This window comes from Molothrus ater, chromosome 12 (assembly GCF_012460135.2).
Source record: "Molothrus ater isolate BHLD 08-10-18 breed brown headed cowbird chromosome 12, BPBGC_Mater_1.1, whole genome shotgun sequence".
Taxonomy (NCBI): Eukaryota; Metazoa; Chordata; class Aves; order Passeriformes; family Icteridae; genus Molothrus; species Molothrus ater.
The window spans coordinates 4,750,576-4,767,182 of NC_050489.2; the positions used below are offsets into that span (position 1 = coordinate 4,750,576).

The 16,607-nt window shown below is 51.4% G+C and overlaps 1 protein-coding gene across 1 annotated transcript in view; it reads left to right on the forward strand.

Moving 5' to 3' along the window:
* LOC118691400 (hydrocephalus-inducing protein homolog) overlaps positions 1-16,607 on the forward strand; it is a 58,946-nt gene that overhangs the window by 5,545 nt on the left and 36,794 nt on the right. Inside the window, 13 exon segments of the mRNA XM_036390567.2 lie at positions 1,083-1,201; positions 2,488-2,698; positions 3,377-3,509; positions 4,641-4,740; positions 5,654-5,733; positions 6,940-7,145; positions 9,077-9,144; positions 10,108-10,340; positions 11,099-11,199; positions 12,434-12,569; positions 13,020-13,184; positions 14,064-14,216; positions 16,052-16,290. Coding sequence (XP_036246460.1) covers positions 1,083-1,201; positions 2,488-2,698; positions 3,377-3,509; positions 4,641-4,740; positions 5,654-5,733; positions 6,940-7,145; positions 9,077-9,144; positions 10,108-10,340; positions 11,099-11,199; positions 12,434-12,569; positions 13,020-13,184; positions 14,064-14,216; positions 16,052-16,290 — 1,944 coding nt within the window.

Sequence of the window (16,607 nt, forward strand, 5' to 3'; positions counted from 1 at the left end):
CAGAACACACTTTAAAATGACAGAGTGACCAGCAGCAAAGCACTCAGGGCCAGGAACTTTTGTTTCCTCAGTGGGGCTGGAGAAGAGCACAAAGCACATTTCCCCTGAGCTGTCCCTGAGCATCAAAGCACAGAGTCTTGTGCTTGTCAGGCAAGAGCTCTTTACCTGGTGACCAATCCTGATGGCTCCTGTTAAATCCAAAGTGCACCAACACATTTGCATTAACATTTCCAACACCTCGCCCAGAGTTTCTCTGCTGGGCCAAGCAACAGTTACCAGCCTGGATGACAAGCCACAGTCCCAGACTGCATTGCTGGTAAACACACAGAAACCTCCTGTTCTGCTTCCTTGATGTGCTCCTGCTCATGGTGCTTCATTTAGCTGGCATGGGATCCTTCAGACTGTAAATAGCATCCTCCTTTTGGGTTTCCATGTCACTCTATTGCTCTAATCTGCATTTGCACTCTTTCAGAGTTTTGACTGCTCCTTTTCTTAGAGCAGCTTTCATTGAAATGTTGATAAAATGTGCCCTTGTTAGGCTAAATCAGGATATTTTCAAGGCAAAATAAACCAAAGAATCACACTGCAAATTCAACTGTAACTATTCCTTGGTCTTCAAGGAAAAGTTCCTTCTCCCTGTCTGATTCCTAGGCTGTAATATCCCAGGACAGGTAGTGCCCTAACATTGCATCTCCTGAGATGAGGTTTATAGGCAGCAGGAAAAGAGAAATTCCTGAGGCAGTCAGTGTCAAGTTCTGCATGCAGATAGCTCTGAACCCTCTCTGTGCTCTTCACAAACCATTCTCTGATGGGATTGCTGGCAGTGGGACCCTTGAGCCTCATTGCAGAGAGCTGGATGCAGAGTCTGGGGGAGATGAGGTCATTTTACCCCCAGGATCTTGTGAGGGCTGGATCTCCTCAGCAGTGGCTCAGTGGCTGTTTCTGAGCCTGTCTGTTCTGTCCTCTGCTGCCTGTGCTTGGTTTGCTCCCTGCTTGCCCAAGGGAGCTGCAGGAGCTGCAGTGCAGCAGGAATCTCCTGGCCAGGTGTCCCCCCAGCCCTGATCCCTCTCTTTGTGTTGCAGTCCTTTCTCCGTGGTGCCGACCGCAGGAACTCTGGGTGCTGGTGACACCATGCGGGTGACAGTGACATTTCATGCGCTGACCAACGGGGACCATTTTGGGTCCCTGAGCTGCAACACAGGTGAGTGCTGGGCCCTGCAGGGCACAGGACAGTTCTCCACATGGCTCCCTGTTGTCCCTCCCCCTGCATTCCCTCTAGAGGTACCTCCCTGTTCAGCTTTACCCCAAAGAAAACTGAAAACTGCCTTGGTGTTCAAGGATCCCATCTAAAGGGTGAAGATTTTTGATTCCTGTTTTGCTGGGAGTTGCTGAGTGGAGGAAGGAGGATCCCTGATTCTCCACTACCATGTGGCTATGCCTGGGTGAAGTTTTATTTGATTCCTGGGCCGTGCTGGATGTGAGGTCTCCATCAGACTCTCTCCAATGCAATGGATTTCTTGCACACCTCTGTCCCATATGCTGCTTCTCCACTGGCTTCTCACACATCCTTTTTCTATGTGGCCCTTACACATATATGTAGTTTCTGTCTAATAACATTTTCAGGCCCTCAAGTTCCTGTTTGGTGACAAATCAAGACAAATTTTTCCCTGTGCCCATTTCCCAGGCTGTTCATGTTGTTACAAACCTCTCACATCTATCTCCCATTTGATTTCTAGACTGAGGAATCCCATTCAGTCTTAATGTAGAAGCTGCTCTGTACTTATTAATCTTTCTATTGTCCCTTTCTTCTTTAATGTGCAATGCTCCAGCTTGGTTTTTGAGATCAGAACAATATAAAATATTTCAAGACTGATGTGGCTGTGGGTTTGGACAGGGAGATGATGATGATGATTTTCATGGTGTTCATTTTAGAGTGGTTTGTCACATTGCAGAGCCAGGCTGGTTGTGTTTCCTCACCTGTGTCCCCTCCTGCTGTGCGCTGTCACTTCACTTGTTCCTCTGGGCCTCCTTTTGCTGCCCACCTGCCCCCAGGCATATTTGCTGGTCAGCAACAAGGGATCCAAGGGATCAGGAGAGATGGGAGCCTCGTGGGATGCCCAGGGAGACCCTGGGCAAGGCAGGGCTGAACAGGGCTCCTCACCCTGTCACCTGAAGGACTTGGATGCAGAAATCCCAGTGATCTGAGTGGGTCACCAGAGCACACTGACCAATCCCACTGTCCATCCTGTCACCTTGGGGCCAAATCTCTACAAACACACTCAGAAACAAGGGGTTTAAGGAGCTGCCCAGGACGTCCTCACCACTCTACACACAGAGCTGTCAGGATGTGACAAATGGACTGATCCACAGAACTGCTCATTCAGATAAAAACTGTGACACCTTCTTTTGTGCCCTGGGATTTGTTCTGTTCCTTGTGCTTCCATCAGCCAGTGAGCTGAGCAAAGACTCCCCTTTGCTTTGTTCCAGGTGAAGAGAGTATCCACACAAAGCTCCATGGAGAAGCTGTAGATGTTGATGTTGTGTTGAGCACAAATTCTGTGGAGGCTGGCAAGACCTTCATCACCACGGCATACCAGACAACCGTGTTCCTGGAAAACAGGAGTAACATCACAGCCCACTTCCAGTGGAAGGCTTTGCCTTCTGAGGGAGAAGAGACTATGAAGAGAAGAGGAGGTTGGTTTGGAAGATGCATTTCAGTGAGATATATGGCCCAAGACTGAAACTAACGTATGGCCTCAGGGGGGTGTTGGTGCTTTTGAATGGTTTAGGCCAAGTAAACCATGCCTGGCACTGGGGCGTGCGTCCCTGGGCTTCAGGAGCTCAGCACTCAGCATTCCAGTTCCATTTATACTCCAACCAGGAATGGCATTTTGGGAAGGAAAGGTTGGTTGCAATGACTGATTTCCTCAGGTTCTAATTGGGCTCTTGTCTCTCTAATCTTATTCCTACATGACCTGGCAACATCTCCCCTTCCCAGGGAAGTGCTGCAGTGGGTGCTCTGTGACCTTTATCTGCATCCCCCAAGCAGCTCAGTGGGAGGAAAAGCCAGCTGAGGTGGTCGGTGGATTCTCCCTCAGTTCTGGCAGAGGCTTTGAGCCAGGAGGTTTCTCTGGAGGGATGTTGGCTTTGGAAACCTCTCCTGAGCTTGCAAGTGTGGGGTGAAACTCCCTGCTGTGCCAGTGAACAACAAGTTATCCTCTGATCCATGTGGGACCCTCGTGGCTTGGCTCAGCCTTTGCTGGGGAGCTGCTGCTGATCCTCCCCAAGTGCTTTGCTCTCCTGCACTCCCACTTCTCTATGCAAATCTGTGGCTTATTAAATGATCAGCTGGCCTTGTCTCTCCCTGGGGCTGCAGGCAGTGTCGTTTGCTGCACCCATCGGGTGAGGAGTGGCTGGAAAACTTCATGGAGGAGAAAGAAGTAGAGAAGGTGCAGGGCTTTTCTGAAGATCACACTGCCCTCCTGAGAAGCAGGGTCCAGGAGAAGAAGGCAAAGGGTGCAAGATGACCCCCTGCTCTTCTCCAGTGACAATTTTTTCATTGAGCCATTGGTAAGTGACACCCGAGAACCTCATTTTCTTCCCCCTCCTCTTCCTCCTCCCAAGCACCCTTCCCCCGGCTGCAGTCACTGGGCAGATCCTCAGCTGGCCCCATGTGCTGGCAGGGAGGACGTGGAGTTTCTGGAGCGGCTGCAGAGCTCCCTGCTCAAAGCATTTGTGCCCTGCAGGCTCAAGGCAGGGCTGGGAGCCTGACACAGCCCAGCTCTGCTGCCAGGCTGGAGCTCAAGGCCCTGCGTGCGTGTCCTTGCAGTGTCACAGGGAGCAGTTCCTGTAGGCAGGGGCTCCCCCCACACGTGGGGCTCAGCAGAGGCTGTTGGAGCACTGCCAGCTCACACACTGACCTGAAGCTTGCAATGGCTCCCTGGCAAAAGGAGGCCAAATTCAGCCCAAGGTTAATGACAGAAATGCCAATCCCCTCCTGTAACCATGCCTTGCACTATTGCTGAGTGTCCCTTCCAGTGTCATCCTTGTGTGAGCCTGGACACAAGGGTGCAAGGTTGAAATGGGCCTTTGGAGCTCTCCTGCACACAGGGACAGAAAACCTTTTCCTTTTCTGGTGATGCAAGCAAACTGCCACGTGCTCCCATCAGCCAGAGCCCTGATTCTGAGTACTGGCATTGGGAGAGATGATGAATGCATGGTGTCTGCACGGAGCAAAATCCCTTCTCATCTTGCAGTAAAGCCCAGAATAATCCCAACCTCTGCTTTCTTTCAAAACAGCTTAACTAATATCTGTAGTTGTCTCTTCTTGGTTACTCCTATGGCCCATCTAAGGCCAAGAGCCACCAGTGCACAGTGGCACTTACATCCCATGTAGCTGACAGCAGCATGATGGGACCAAGAGCTTGTGTCAGAGCAGCAGGAATATTGTGGAGAGTGGCAGCTGATCAGCTGAGCATTGAGAGCTTCCAGCGCTGTGTTGAGCTGGGTTTGGAGGCTTTCCTTGGCTCCTTGTGTTGTTCACTCATCATTGATGCTCAATCAAGGCTTACAGGCCTGTGGTTGGAAACAAGAACTGTGGAGTTTGAAGAGCAATGCTTTGCTGTCTCTTTCTGTTGTAGGAGGGAGAAATTGGGCCGAATTGTTCGGCTGAAATCACGGTGACCTTCGAACCCCTGGAAGCACTGGAGTATCAAAGTGTGGCTTACTGCCATGTCTCAGGTGCAGCTCCTTTGCCCTGCTCCTGTCCCCCTCAGTGAAGCCATGGTGCAAGCCTGAGCCCTCTGGGCTCCCATGGAAGTGCTGGGAAGAGTCCCTGGTCAGCAGGGCAGTGCTGGCACATCCCCCCTGGCCCTGCAGCCTCCAGGGAGTCTCCTGTGCAAGGCCAGGGCTCAGAATGCTGGGTCTGCCTTACTGATCCCAGAACAGCCCAGGCAGTGCAGGGAGAGGTTTTCATGCCATGGCTTTGCCAGCATTTCCTCAAAGGCCAGAGAGCTCCAGAGCAGAACAGCTTTAGTGAACAAGCACTAAGCCCCTGCAGGCCCCTGGCCTCCAGGATGGGTCCATTTGCCATGGATCCATCATCAGGTGGAAGGAGCTGAGTTAGAAATGTGCTCCCTGGCCCTGGATCACCTCCCAGTGCCCAGACACCCGCAGAGCAGAGGTGCTGAGCCCCACTGAGCACAAGGTGTTTGTAGAGGGAGCACCCTTGGCCAGCAGCTGCTTCTCTGCCTGTGTGGGAGTTGTCCCCTTGCAGCTCTCACTCTGTGGAAACAGAACACAGTGCTGAGTGTCAGAAGGGGAGCACTTGGGCAACAAAGGCCTGTGCTCCTGGCCCAGGTAGTTTGGTAATTGCCAAACTCCTCATGAGCTTTGTGCCTGCACTGAATGGATTTCAAAGCTCCTCTAGGTGCACAGGAAGGAAACCACAGAATCACAGTATGATGAGGTGGGGTGGACCTTAAAGATCATCTAGTGCCAAGGCCCCTGCCATAGGCAGGGACACCTCCCCCTAGACCAGGTAGCTCCAAGCATGACTACATCCAGCTCAGAGTCAGGGACTAGCACTGAGGCAGCCTGGAAAATCCAGTGTGACAGAGGGAATGATTGTACTGCAATGGACATCTCTCCCCAGGCCGTGAGAGCAGGCTGCCCCTGCAGCTCAGAGGGGAAGGCCAAGGACCCCTGGTTGAACTCAGCTCTCCTATACTGAACGTTGGGAGATGTTTTTGTCAACACCTCCTATGTCTATAAGGTGAGCAGCAGGGCTTGGGATGGATCCTGATGGCTCCTGAGGCAGCAGCAAGCCTGGTGGAGCTGCGGAATTGCTGCCAACCTGGGCAGCTGTGAGCAGGGAATATTTGATGTACTGCTCAAACCTGGGGGGGGTCAGAAACGTGTGTCTGTTCCTGAAGCCCCAGTGCCTGCTTTTGGGCAGCCTTCCTTAGGGATCAGCTGGGAGGCTTCCTGCAAAACAACCCCTTGCCACATGAAACCAACACTGGGTCAAAAAGCTGCATGTTCAGAGGCTTTTGTGGCAGTGCCAGACACAAGGCACCTTTGGACTGGGCTCTGCAGAAGCAGCTGCAACAAACTGGCTGCCTTTGAGCTTCAGCCCACTGCAAACAGCTTCCAGTCAAGTGTCCCTGCTTATTGCTGAAGTCACAGGAAATCCATCCAGCCTCCTGGCTCAGTGCTGGCCATTGCAAAGGGCTTGGGAGTTCTCTCCCTTGCTGACCAGTCCCTCACCACACTTCAGCCTTGGTGCATCTCTGGCTCTGGAAGGAGAAAACTGTTCCTGGAATAAAGCAAAGGATTTTTCTATCTATTTTCCTTGCACCCAGTAGTGTCAAGTTTGCAAAAAATTCATGAGAGAGCAACTCAAAGAGGTAGAAAATGAGGCACTACATCATGCCAGACACTTTCAAAAGCGCGGCTGGGGAAGGGAAAGACACGCTGAGTTTTCTTACCAAAAGATGGTGCTGTCTGTACATGTTGATGCTGATGCCTCATTCTCAATGAATTGTTTCCATGGTATGGGAAAAGGTGAATGAGTAGATGGTGCTGTTGGAGCTGTGCTCACTGGGGCAGCAGCAGCTCTGGGGTGATTCACTCTGCAGCTGCAATCACCCCACTCAGGGCTCTCAGGGCCAGCTCCCAATGAGCTTGGTGATGCTGAGCAGAGGTGCACTGCTCTGTGTCCATGGGATAAGCCCAGGGTGACTGCAGGTCTGTGGAGTTGCCACTGCTCTGCATGAAAACCCAAAGGCAGAACTTGTCCTGCTGTATCTTTTGACTTCTGCCATTCAGCAGCACAAAGCATCTTCTGCCTTTGCTGGGTGTTCATTGCATCATTAGACAATAACTCACAAGAAGGGAAGGTTCCACCTGTATTTCTATTTTGCTTTCTTGCTTCTGCAGGTGGAACTGATTAACAAAGGAGCTCTTGATGCTCCCTTCACCTATATCCCTTCAACCACAAATGTGGACTTCTGCTTCACGGTTGAGCCCGAGCGGGCCATGATTGCACCAGGTGGGACCCAGACTGTTCAGATCTCCTTCCATACCACCGTGCTGGGGAGCTTTGAGGAAAAATTCCAGTTCAGTGTGGCTGAACTCCTACACCTGTGATCCTGACCATCAGGTAAGGACTCTAGGGAGCTTGGTGGGCACATCTGTAGCTGTCTCTGGGACATCCCCCACCTACCTCATTTTGGGGTGGAGCAGAGAAAAAAGGTGATGCCTGAGGTCTTAATCTCTGCTGTGATCCTGGCATTGCCTTAGTGTCAGGATGCCTCCTGCCCTGTGTGGTACCCAGGAGCTGCAATGACTCCTCCCTGCAGGGATCTCCCTGGGCCTTGGGCCATGGCAGGCAGTGGGATGGAGCAGCTCTGGGCAGCAGCTGCTCTGGGATGTCCCACCTGAACACCCAGCAAGGCCCCCAGGGCTTTGCAGATGGGCCAGCCTGGGGGATTCTGCAGCAGCAGCAGTGTTTTTAAAAACTTCCATTAATAATCCATGCCAGATGGGCAGCAGCAGCCTCAGCTCCCCTCTCATGGCCATGCTGTGGGGGACAAGCTGTGCTCCCAGCTCCTGTGCACAGAGTGCTCTGGTGCCTCCTTTGCACAGCCAGCAAAGGGCTGATGTGGGAGTCAGGAACTGTGCAGCAGGGACTGTGCCAAGGACTGGGGCACCATCCCATGGGCTGGTGCCATGGCAGGAGACAATCCTGGCCCAGCCAAAGGGAGAAGGGCTGATCACAGGGGAGGCAGAGCTCAGTCCTCAGCACCACAGCAGTGTGAGGCCTTGTCCCTGCCAGCCCTGTGCCATGTGCTGGGAGGATAATGGAGTGGAAGCAGGAGAGCTGATGCTGGCTGCTCTGCAGCTTTGGAGCTGGGCTCCTGCTGTTGGGGGGCACTGGCTCAAGGCAGTAAAGAAATGAAAGCAATCTGCACTTGATTGTACCAATAAGATAAGGGAGATGGATAAAAAGGAACAAGGAAGTTATTATTTGGCAAGAGAAAAGTGGTGAGTAGGTCTGCCCATAGTGGAGAAACAATTATGCTGGCTTTGTTTTTGGAGGAAAAGTGCTGCTTTTTTAGTTTGGAAATCAAGAGGGAACCTTTCACCATCAAAGAATTGATTCTCCTCTGTCCCTCCCCCAAAGTGGTCATGGAGTGTTTCTGCATAAGCAGCTTTCTCCTTGAGCAAGGCAGGTGTCTCTTGTTGAGATGTGCAGAGCAGAGCCAGGGGCAGTCCTGTGAGTGCAACAGAAGGCACAGTTCACTGCTCCTTGATTTTGAACCAAAAGGCGGAGTGGGCATTGATTGGCATCAATCATGAAATCAACTGGTGAGTGTTGTGCAGCTTCAAGTGCTGATTTCAGTGGATGTTGGTGACTTTTGGAGTGTGTCTGCTGAGTTCAAGGCCAGGTGAGGTGCTGTGCTAGATTCAGGACAGCCTGGTTTGGTTGTTGAAGCTCTTGCTCTTAGCTGTGCCAGCTGGGGCACTGCTGACAAACCATTCCTTTCCTCTAGGATTCACCTGTCCCCTGGGTAGAACTGTTGCTGCTCTTTTCAGAGGATGTTTGGGGCTCCCCTGGATTCATGTCTCAGAACTGTGTCTGTAATGATTGTGTGGGTCAAACTCTCCTGAGAAAGCTCCTCCACGGGAACAGCAGTTCCAGCTAAGAAGGAGCAAAGCAGGGAACCTGTGGCTGGAAAGGCTGGTTACAGAAGTTTGTGGGGACACCTTGATGTCCATCCCATTGCAGCTGGGGAAACTGAGGCACGGAGCCATGTCTGGGTGTGTGTTCAGGGTCCTTCATGGGACCCCCAGCATCCCAGGGGCTTCTCCTGCCTGCCCATCAGTGGCTGTTGGCTGCTGGCCACTTGGCTTGAGCTGCCTCCTGTGCACAGGGCCCTGTGCTGAGCACACGGTGCTGTGTTGGTTGAAACCCAGGGTGCCCTGAGCCCAGGTTTTGTGCCCCGAGCCACGGCAGCCGGACCTTTGCAATCCCTTTAACCGAGCCCTTTCCTGCTCTGTCCTCGGCCTCCAGGGGCAGCGTCACTGGACCGAATTTACACTTCGACCTCCCTGAGCTCGACTTCGGGGACATCTCCTTTGGTGAGTGTTGCCTGGGCTGGGACACAGCGTCAGGGATCTGTGCCTTCCAACAGAAAAGCATCCCTCACTCCTGGTCTGCCCCAGCAGCCTCTTCAGGCTGTGAACTGCAGGGCTGCAGGGCTGCTGCCTCAGGGGGCATTTTGCCATTGTGAGATCAAATAGAACCAAGGAATAGAAAGGCAGTATTTTCTAGTGTCTCTGTCCTGCTTTAAAAGACAGATCCCCACCATGTGTGGCTGTATCTCTGGCTTTGCAGGATGGAAAGCAAATCTCCGAGCCAAAGTGGGGGATCCCCTTGCAGGCACAATCACAGTGAGCAGCATGGCTGTGATGTCCCTGTTTGTTGGGTGAGGTGGGAGCTGGTTCCTAATTGCTAATCTCAAACCAAGGCTGGGGTTTGCCCCCAGTTGAGTGGGCTCTGAGCTGTCACGTGCTCAGTCTGTTTGGCCCAAACCAAGAGATGCTTTAAGGGTCCTGCAGAGAGAAACTGCATTAAGGTGCATCACATTCTAGTTCCTGATTCCATCCTCATTTTCTTTTGCTGTAGCTTCTTCTCAATGACAACTCACTGTTTAATGTATCGTGAAAACAGTGGGAGTGTTGGCAGACTTACCAGGGAATTTTACAGCTTGAATTCTCAGAGTAAATGCTGGGTCTGGGTGCACACTCATCACTGAGAGATAACTGGTGCTGGTTTGGGGCAGGGGAGGGAGCTCCTCCCCATCACAAAGAGAGAAGCTTGCAGTGTTCAGCAGGGCTAGGAGTGGGCATTTTCAAGGCTGCGGTCTGGAATCAGTGTCAAAGGGAACTCAGTGACGATTAATTCCTCATGCAGCTTCTCTGGTGAGCTGTAGTTCAGAAAATAAAGAGCTAAACTCCAATCTCACTTTTATCCTGGCAGGATATTCCCACCAGGATCATGCCATAATGGGTGCCTGAATGGATATTTCTGTCCTTTCTTAGGCTTTCCCTGCACCAAGAGCATTCGCCTCACCAACTGCTCCGTGGTGCCCGTGACGTTCAAGCTCCGCATGTCGACAATGGCACGCAGCCGGCTGTTGAGCAGCCTTGATCAAATACGCAAAGAAGGTGACCCATCCTGGAGGAAGGGAATTCATTTCTATGTGGAGCCAAGGGAGTTCACAATGAATCCCAGCCAAGGAACCATCCTCCCCCAGGGACACCAGGACATTGAGGTATGGGAAGAATCCCATAGATGCATCCCGTAGATGCTTCAGCACCAGGGCTGAAGCTTCACTGGAGTGTGGGAGGGCTTTAGCTCTGGTGCCAGCTTTGAGAATCCTGGGAGTGAGAGATCTGCACTGCTGGGAGGCCTCTGCTAGCTGGCTTACCCGGGATGTTCCTCAAGGAGCACTGGTTTGTTTCCAAAATCCTACACTGAGATCAATACCATATGGTCAAGTCCTGAAGCCATTCTTGTGGTTTTGAGAGCGATTTCAGAGAGATGTCATTGTATAAAGCAGTTAGCTTTTCTTCTTGGTCTCATTTCTTCTCTCCTGGGGAGCAGAAAAATTTGTGTTCACTGCAGGGATCTCCAGTGGAGACAAAACACTCTGCAGCCATGAACTGCCCAGCACCTGCTGGGCCACACTTTGACCTCAGTCTCCTGCTGTAAAGCTGAACTCATTGTGTTCAAGTCAGATTTCCTCTGCATTTATGTCATTGTAGTCAGATGAGAAATTGGCCCCTTAATTTGAATACAGTGGTGTGTAGAGCTTTAGTCTAATGTTTTAATGAAGCTGACTTATGCTGTGATAGCAAGGTGTGTTCAACAAATCTGGTATTGCCAGAAGGCTTTTGTTACTCTGAGACTGTGCTCTACACATGGACCAGCAGAAGAATTAAAGCCAAATCCTTCCTCAAGAACTGGAGGATATCACACATGGGTAATGAGCTTTTGTAAGGAAGAATTTACTGTTCTTTTTTCTACCAGGTGACCCTGTGTTCCAACACCGTGATGAGATACAAACAGAGATTGCTGGTGGACCTGGAGGGTTTTGGTGAGGGAGTGGCATCAGTGGTCATCACAGCCAGGTACCAGCCCTTCCTGGCCTCCCCCAGGCACTGCCTTGCACAGGCTTTGCTGGCTGCAGCTGCCAAGGAGAAGAGCTGCTTAATGGCCTCGTGTTGTGCCAGCTGGACATGAGAACAGCAGTGCTTGGGCAGCAGCCTGTGGTGAAAAGCCCCTGCTCACAGCCCAGCACGGTCCTGGGCCCTTTTCTAAAGGGACCAGGAATGATATCATTGATTGGCCTGGGTTTTGGTGCTTGAGGTGGAACAAATTTCCCGAGGGCCTCCTCTCCTTCTCCCTGCAAGAGATGGAGTTGTGCTGGTTGTGACCACCCTGCATTGGTTTGGGACACACCAGGCAGCCTGCTGAGAGTCAGGGTCTGGCTCTGTTCATGAGGGCACATGACAGGGGAAAGTGGCTCCCAGCAAGAGTGGGGAGGGCAAGGTCTTATGAGGGGAAAGCAGCCTTGATGTGGCAGGTCAGCTCCAGTTTTTCTCCTTCCCTGTGCTTCCCATTTTGAGCTTTAATGTTCTCAGACTTAAACCAAAAGTCGTTCTTGCTGCAGCAGAATTCCACCCTGCTGTGCTGCTGTGGGTGTCATTGTGTTGCCAAGAGGGATGCAGCTCCCTGGTGCTGTTCCCTCTCCCAGGCAGAGCCATCCAGGCAGTGCCTGGGCTGCCATTTTGTCAAGCAAATGGAGCTGGGGCCAGTCAGTGCCTGGAGCTGTGCAGTGAAGGAGCCAGGGAGCTGGAGGGGGTGGCTGATCAGCCACTCTGTGGGGCAGCTGCTGTCTCGTGCCCTCCAAGGCTGGGGCCAGCAGCTGAGTTCTCAGGCAGGGCAACAGCACCATGGCAGAGAAGGGAGTCATTTTTATGAGACACTAGGGTTGTGTGTTGCTTGAGCCTTAGGGAGCCCTGATCCTTGTTGGGAAGGCTCCCCCAGAGCTCGTGGGTCACTGGGACTGTTCCAGGAGTCCTGTCAAGCCTTCTTGGGTAAAGGAGGGGCTGAGGCAGCTGTGGCACAAAGTGCTCTGCCTGGGGCACTTGGCAGCCTCTGGGTGCTGCCTCTCAGGGTTTGCCCCTCCTTGACAAGACATGTTGGAGTGGGAAGAAGTAGAAGGCAATTTATCACTGTAGGGCTGTTCAATGTGCATTTGACAGTGACCAACGTGTTCTGCTCCATTTCACAATCTTTGGGGGTAAATGTTCTCCATTCTCTCAGTATCTCTGACTCCCTTGGGGTCATCTCTTTGCCCAGATGTCTTGTTCCAGAGCTGCATGTGTACCCCCAAATCCTTCTGTACCACGAGTGCCACCTGAAAGTGCCGTACGAGAGGAAGCTCTTCATCAGGAACCTCAGCAACCTTCCTGGCTGCTATGGGCTTATTCCCCAGGTTTGGCATCACGTCCACCTCCTCCTGTCAAATATTATTGGGGAGACTATTAGTGGAAAAAGGGTTTGGATAAGACCTTGCTGGTTTCTATTCAGTCTTAAAGATCTGCTGAGAAAAGGATCCTACCTGAATGTAAACCTTAGGATGCAGTTTAACCTCCTGAGGAAACAGTTTATGTTCTAGTCTAGTCTTCAGGGTGTTTTCTTGTGGGAGGTCTTAGAGGGTTGTGAAAAGCTGCTGCATTCACAGACTCCAGTGCCTGTGCTGGCAGGCTCCTTGCAGGATCCCCTGGGAGTGCTAAGCCTACAATTCTTGCAGCTTGTTTGTGCCTTTACCTTTGTCCTGGGGAGTTTTAAACGTGTGTGTAAGTTGCTGTTGTGGTGGATGTTAAGGAGTCTAAAGTTTCTTCAGAGGTCCCTCTGAAGTTGCATTTCATTCTGTCCCTTCCAGAAACGCAAGGACGACTCTCCCGTGCTCTACTCCAGCCCCAAGCCCTGTGGGATTGTGCAGCCTTACGGCACTGCAGAGATCCCAGTTATCATCGAAGTGCAGACGCTGGGCGAGCATCGCACCAAGGCTCTCGTCGGCGTGTTCGGGGATGAGAGAAACCCACGGGTGAGTGCAAGGGGAGATGTGAGCCTGTGTGCAACTGCTCCTGGCAGGGTGCACAGGGACAGGGATTCTTCCAGGGAAAACAGGCACAGGCTGCTGGGGAGAAGGACAGCAGGGATGGGTGGCATAAACAGCCCATGCCTCATAGGTGGTGATCTCAGTGTCTGACGCAGAAGGTAGTTCATCTAAGCTGGAATTGAGGGTAGTTTTAGTTAATTAAGCTTTAAAATGCTGTTAACTTTGGAAACACCTGTTTTCAAATGTCTTGTCATCTCTCTGAGCACAAAAGAAGATGTCAGAAGACTTCTGGGAACCTTGAGCTCTCTGTAAAAGAAAGGAAAGCTGGCACTGGAAGACTGGTTGCAAGGATTTAAACTTAGATTAAAACATAATGAAATGATGATGCCAAATTCCCTGGTTGGCACCAAACATCTGAACCTGGGCCATTGTGGCACTGCATGTAAATCAGTGAACAGGAAGGACAGGCAATGCAGGCTGTGCCAGGGAGCTTGAAGTTTGACAAAACAGTTGCTTTCAACTATCAGGCTGCTTACCTTAAAAAGGAGGGTTTCTCCCTGCCAGAATAACCAGTTGTTTAACTGTCAGCCTGGTCTTAACTAGAGATTTCTTGCAAAGCTTTTACCTTTGGGCCAATAATTTGTAGTTTGAAAGGTTCTCTTACCTTAATCCTTTTAAATTTGGAGGTGAACATGTAATTTTCTTTTTCTTTTTTCCCAAAAGCCCAGCATTTCAGCTGGAGTGTGGTAGCTGTCCCTAAAGCAATAACTTGAGCAGGGTTGAGCTGTTTAAGCTTTTTTAGGTTTCCCTGTTGTGGTTTGTTTTGAGTGGTTTTTAATCTTTCTTGCCTGCTTCCTGGAACAGGGAGTAGAATTACGGAGCTCTGGACGGCTGGCAGAAATCTACCCAAGTCCAACTGTGTTAGAGTTTGGCAGGATCCCAGTTCTACAGCCTGCTTCACAAAGCTTTACCCTCTTCAGTGAATGTCTTGTCCCTGTAGACTTCAGCATAGAAATGGTAAGTATCTGGGGGCTGTTTTCCAGGGAAATGGACTGGTCAGTAGCAGCCATGACTTGGCTTTTAAAAGCAAGATTTCCATATTGCCCTGTGTGAGAGGAGGCAAGATACTCCAATATTCCCTCTGAGCCAGGCAAGAGGAACCTGGCTCTGGAGTGGTTTTAGCTGGGGCATCCCTCAGTGAGGTCAGGTGCAGAGATGTTGGAGCAGCAATTAATCTGGGTTGTGTTGACAAGTTCTCCCTTAATTTTATCTTTTGTCTTTAGCTGTGTGTGTCACATTTTGGAGCTCCGAGATCAAGAGAAACCTGTGGTCCTTTGCTCCCCAGAGCATGGATTTCACTGTGGTTTCCCTGTCCCATCTACATTTGCTTTGTGCCAAACTGCTGTTAATAGTAGAGAGCAGGGTGTGAGGTGTGTCCTCAGACTGCTGGTGGGGAGGCAATTTTCACACCTCCTGGGGGTCAAGCCAGCTGGGCTGTCCACACAAGGACAAGGGTGGAGGTTGTGCACCCCCCAGCCTGTGATCTCTGTGCTATTGAAGAGCATCTTTGGGGAGCAGCTGCAGAGAAAGGCTGTTTAATATGTGGGGGCTGCATAGGGCAGAAGGAGCTGGGGCTGCTCCCCTGGCAGGGGGAGCAGGGCTGGTGCAGCCAGGAAGGGCTTGTAGGCTGGGCCTGGGGCTGGGTGGGATGTCTGCTGGAGGGGGAGATCTGTGAGGGGCTTGAGGTTTGTTCTTCTTCATGCTGGGTGTGTTGAACTTGTAGAGCTGGTTAAAACCTGATACCATGGACTTGTCTGTGTCTGTGGATAAAGCATCAGGCCATGTGGGAGAGTCCAGCCACAGCCTCCTGGGCCAAGGAGGAGGGGTGTGACTTTTCCTCTTGCTGCTTTTCCAGCTGTTTGGGAGATAAATGTTATTCTAAAGCGAGGTTTTTTTCCAGGGCAGCTTTCCCTGACTCCACAATGGAGTTCTGCTTTCAGCCTCTGCAGGGAGCAATGCCCCTTGGCTGGGTGCTCATGGTGTGTAAAGGTTGAGTTTCATGTGCTCCTGCCAGGGCCAGACCTGCAGAGCTGTGTCTGCACAGCTGTGCTGGTGCAAGGCCTTTCCTCCCTCCTTTGGGCAGCCTCCAGCTCTCTTGGCCAATCTGTGAAGTCCATGAGAAAGCAGATGACAAGAGTTCTTGGGAAGAGTGGGCCATGCCCACAGAGCACATGTTGTCCAGTTTTCTTTCTGCTTCCTGCTTTCCTGCTCTGCTATAAGCATTTGGAGGTGACTTTTCTTTAGGCAGAGGGCACTGGGGCACCTCTCTACAGCTGATGATTGGTGGGGAGTGAGGGCTTCAGTCCTTTAGGGGGTGTTGAGAAGCACTGATGGCCTCTTGGGAAAGATTAGTTTGGTGTTGGGGTTTTGCTTCCCTGGTTTTGCAGAGACATTCTTCAGGCTCTCAGCAGTGTCCTCCAGCCATGTGGTTTCTGCAGTGGGATTTGAGCAGTCCTGCCTTCCTCTGGCCTTGAGCCTTTGTGAGAGGCCAGGAGAGAGAAAGCAGCTTTCCTTGGCCCACAGTGCAGAGAAAGACTGGGGAAGGAACACTCTCCTGAGGATAAGCATCCCTTGGGTTGGGCAAAATGGGGTTAATTGGGTGAGTCCCTTAAAGGAGGGGAAAATACAGGTTGTATGAGCTCTGCTGTTGCCCAGTACTGTAGCTTAACTTTAGGGAGATTAGGCCTTCAGGATTTTTATCCTCCCCTCTTTAGTCTTTCCTTTTCTTATATCCCACAAGACACCAGGGTGTGTGGTTTCCATCCTAAATGCATATTATGCTTGTCTTACAGGCTTCCAAATCCAACTGCTTTGTTATTGAACCCAGTGAAGGAGCGATCCCTGCTAGGGGTGAGGTTCCTGTGACTGTCACAGCAACCCTGGATGACACTGTGGGTTTTGATGACGCTGTCCAGCTGTTCATTGGGAACAGCCTTTGGAGCAGTGTCTTTCTCCAGGCTTTCGGCATTGGCACCACAATTGTCACAGACAAACCATTTGCCCCAGAGCTCAACTTGGGATACCAATTCAGGTAGGAGATCTCTCCACTCCCACCTCTCCTCCTGTCTCAACAAGGAGCAGTTTTTCTGTAGTCCTTCAGGCAAGATCTTCTTCAGTGTTCAAAGCCCTGACTCCTTCCCTAAAGGCAGAGATTCCTTTACAAACATGTGATGGGCACTTGAGAGTTGTTAGACACCCTCAAAAGCCACTGAAAGGGAAACCAGTTGCTAAATTGCCACAAACTGTCTCTAGTTCTAATACATTGATGTCCTCACTTGATCGAGTAATGATCTCACAGGCTGCCCCAGAACTAAAGGTTCCTGAAATGGTGCCCAGATGAGGCAGTCC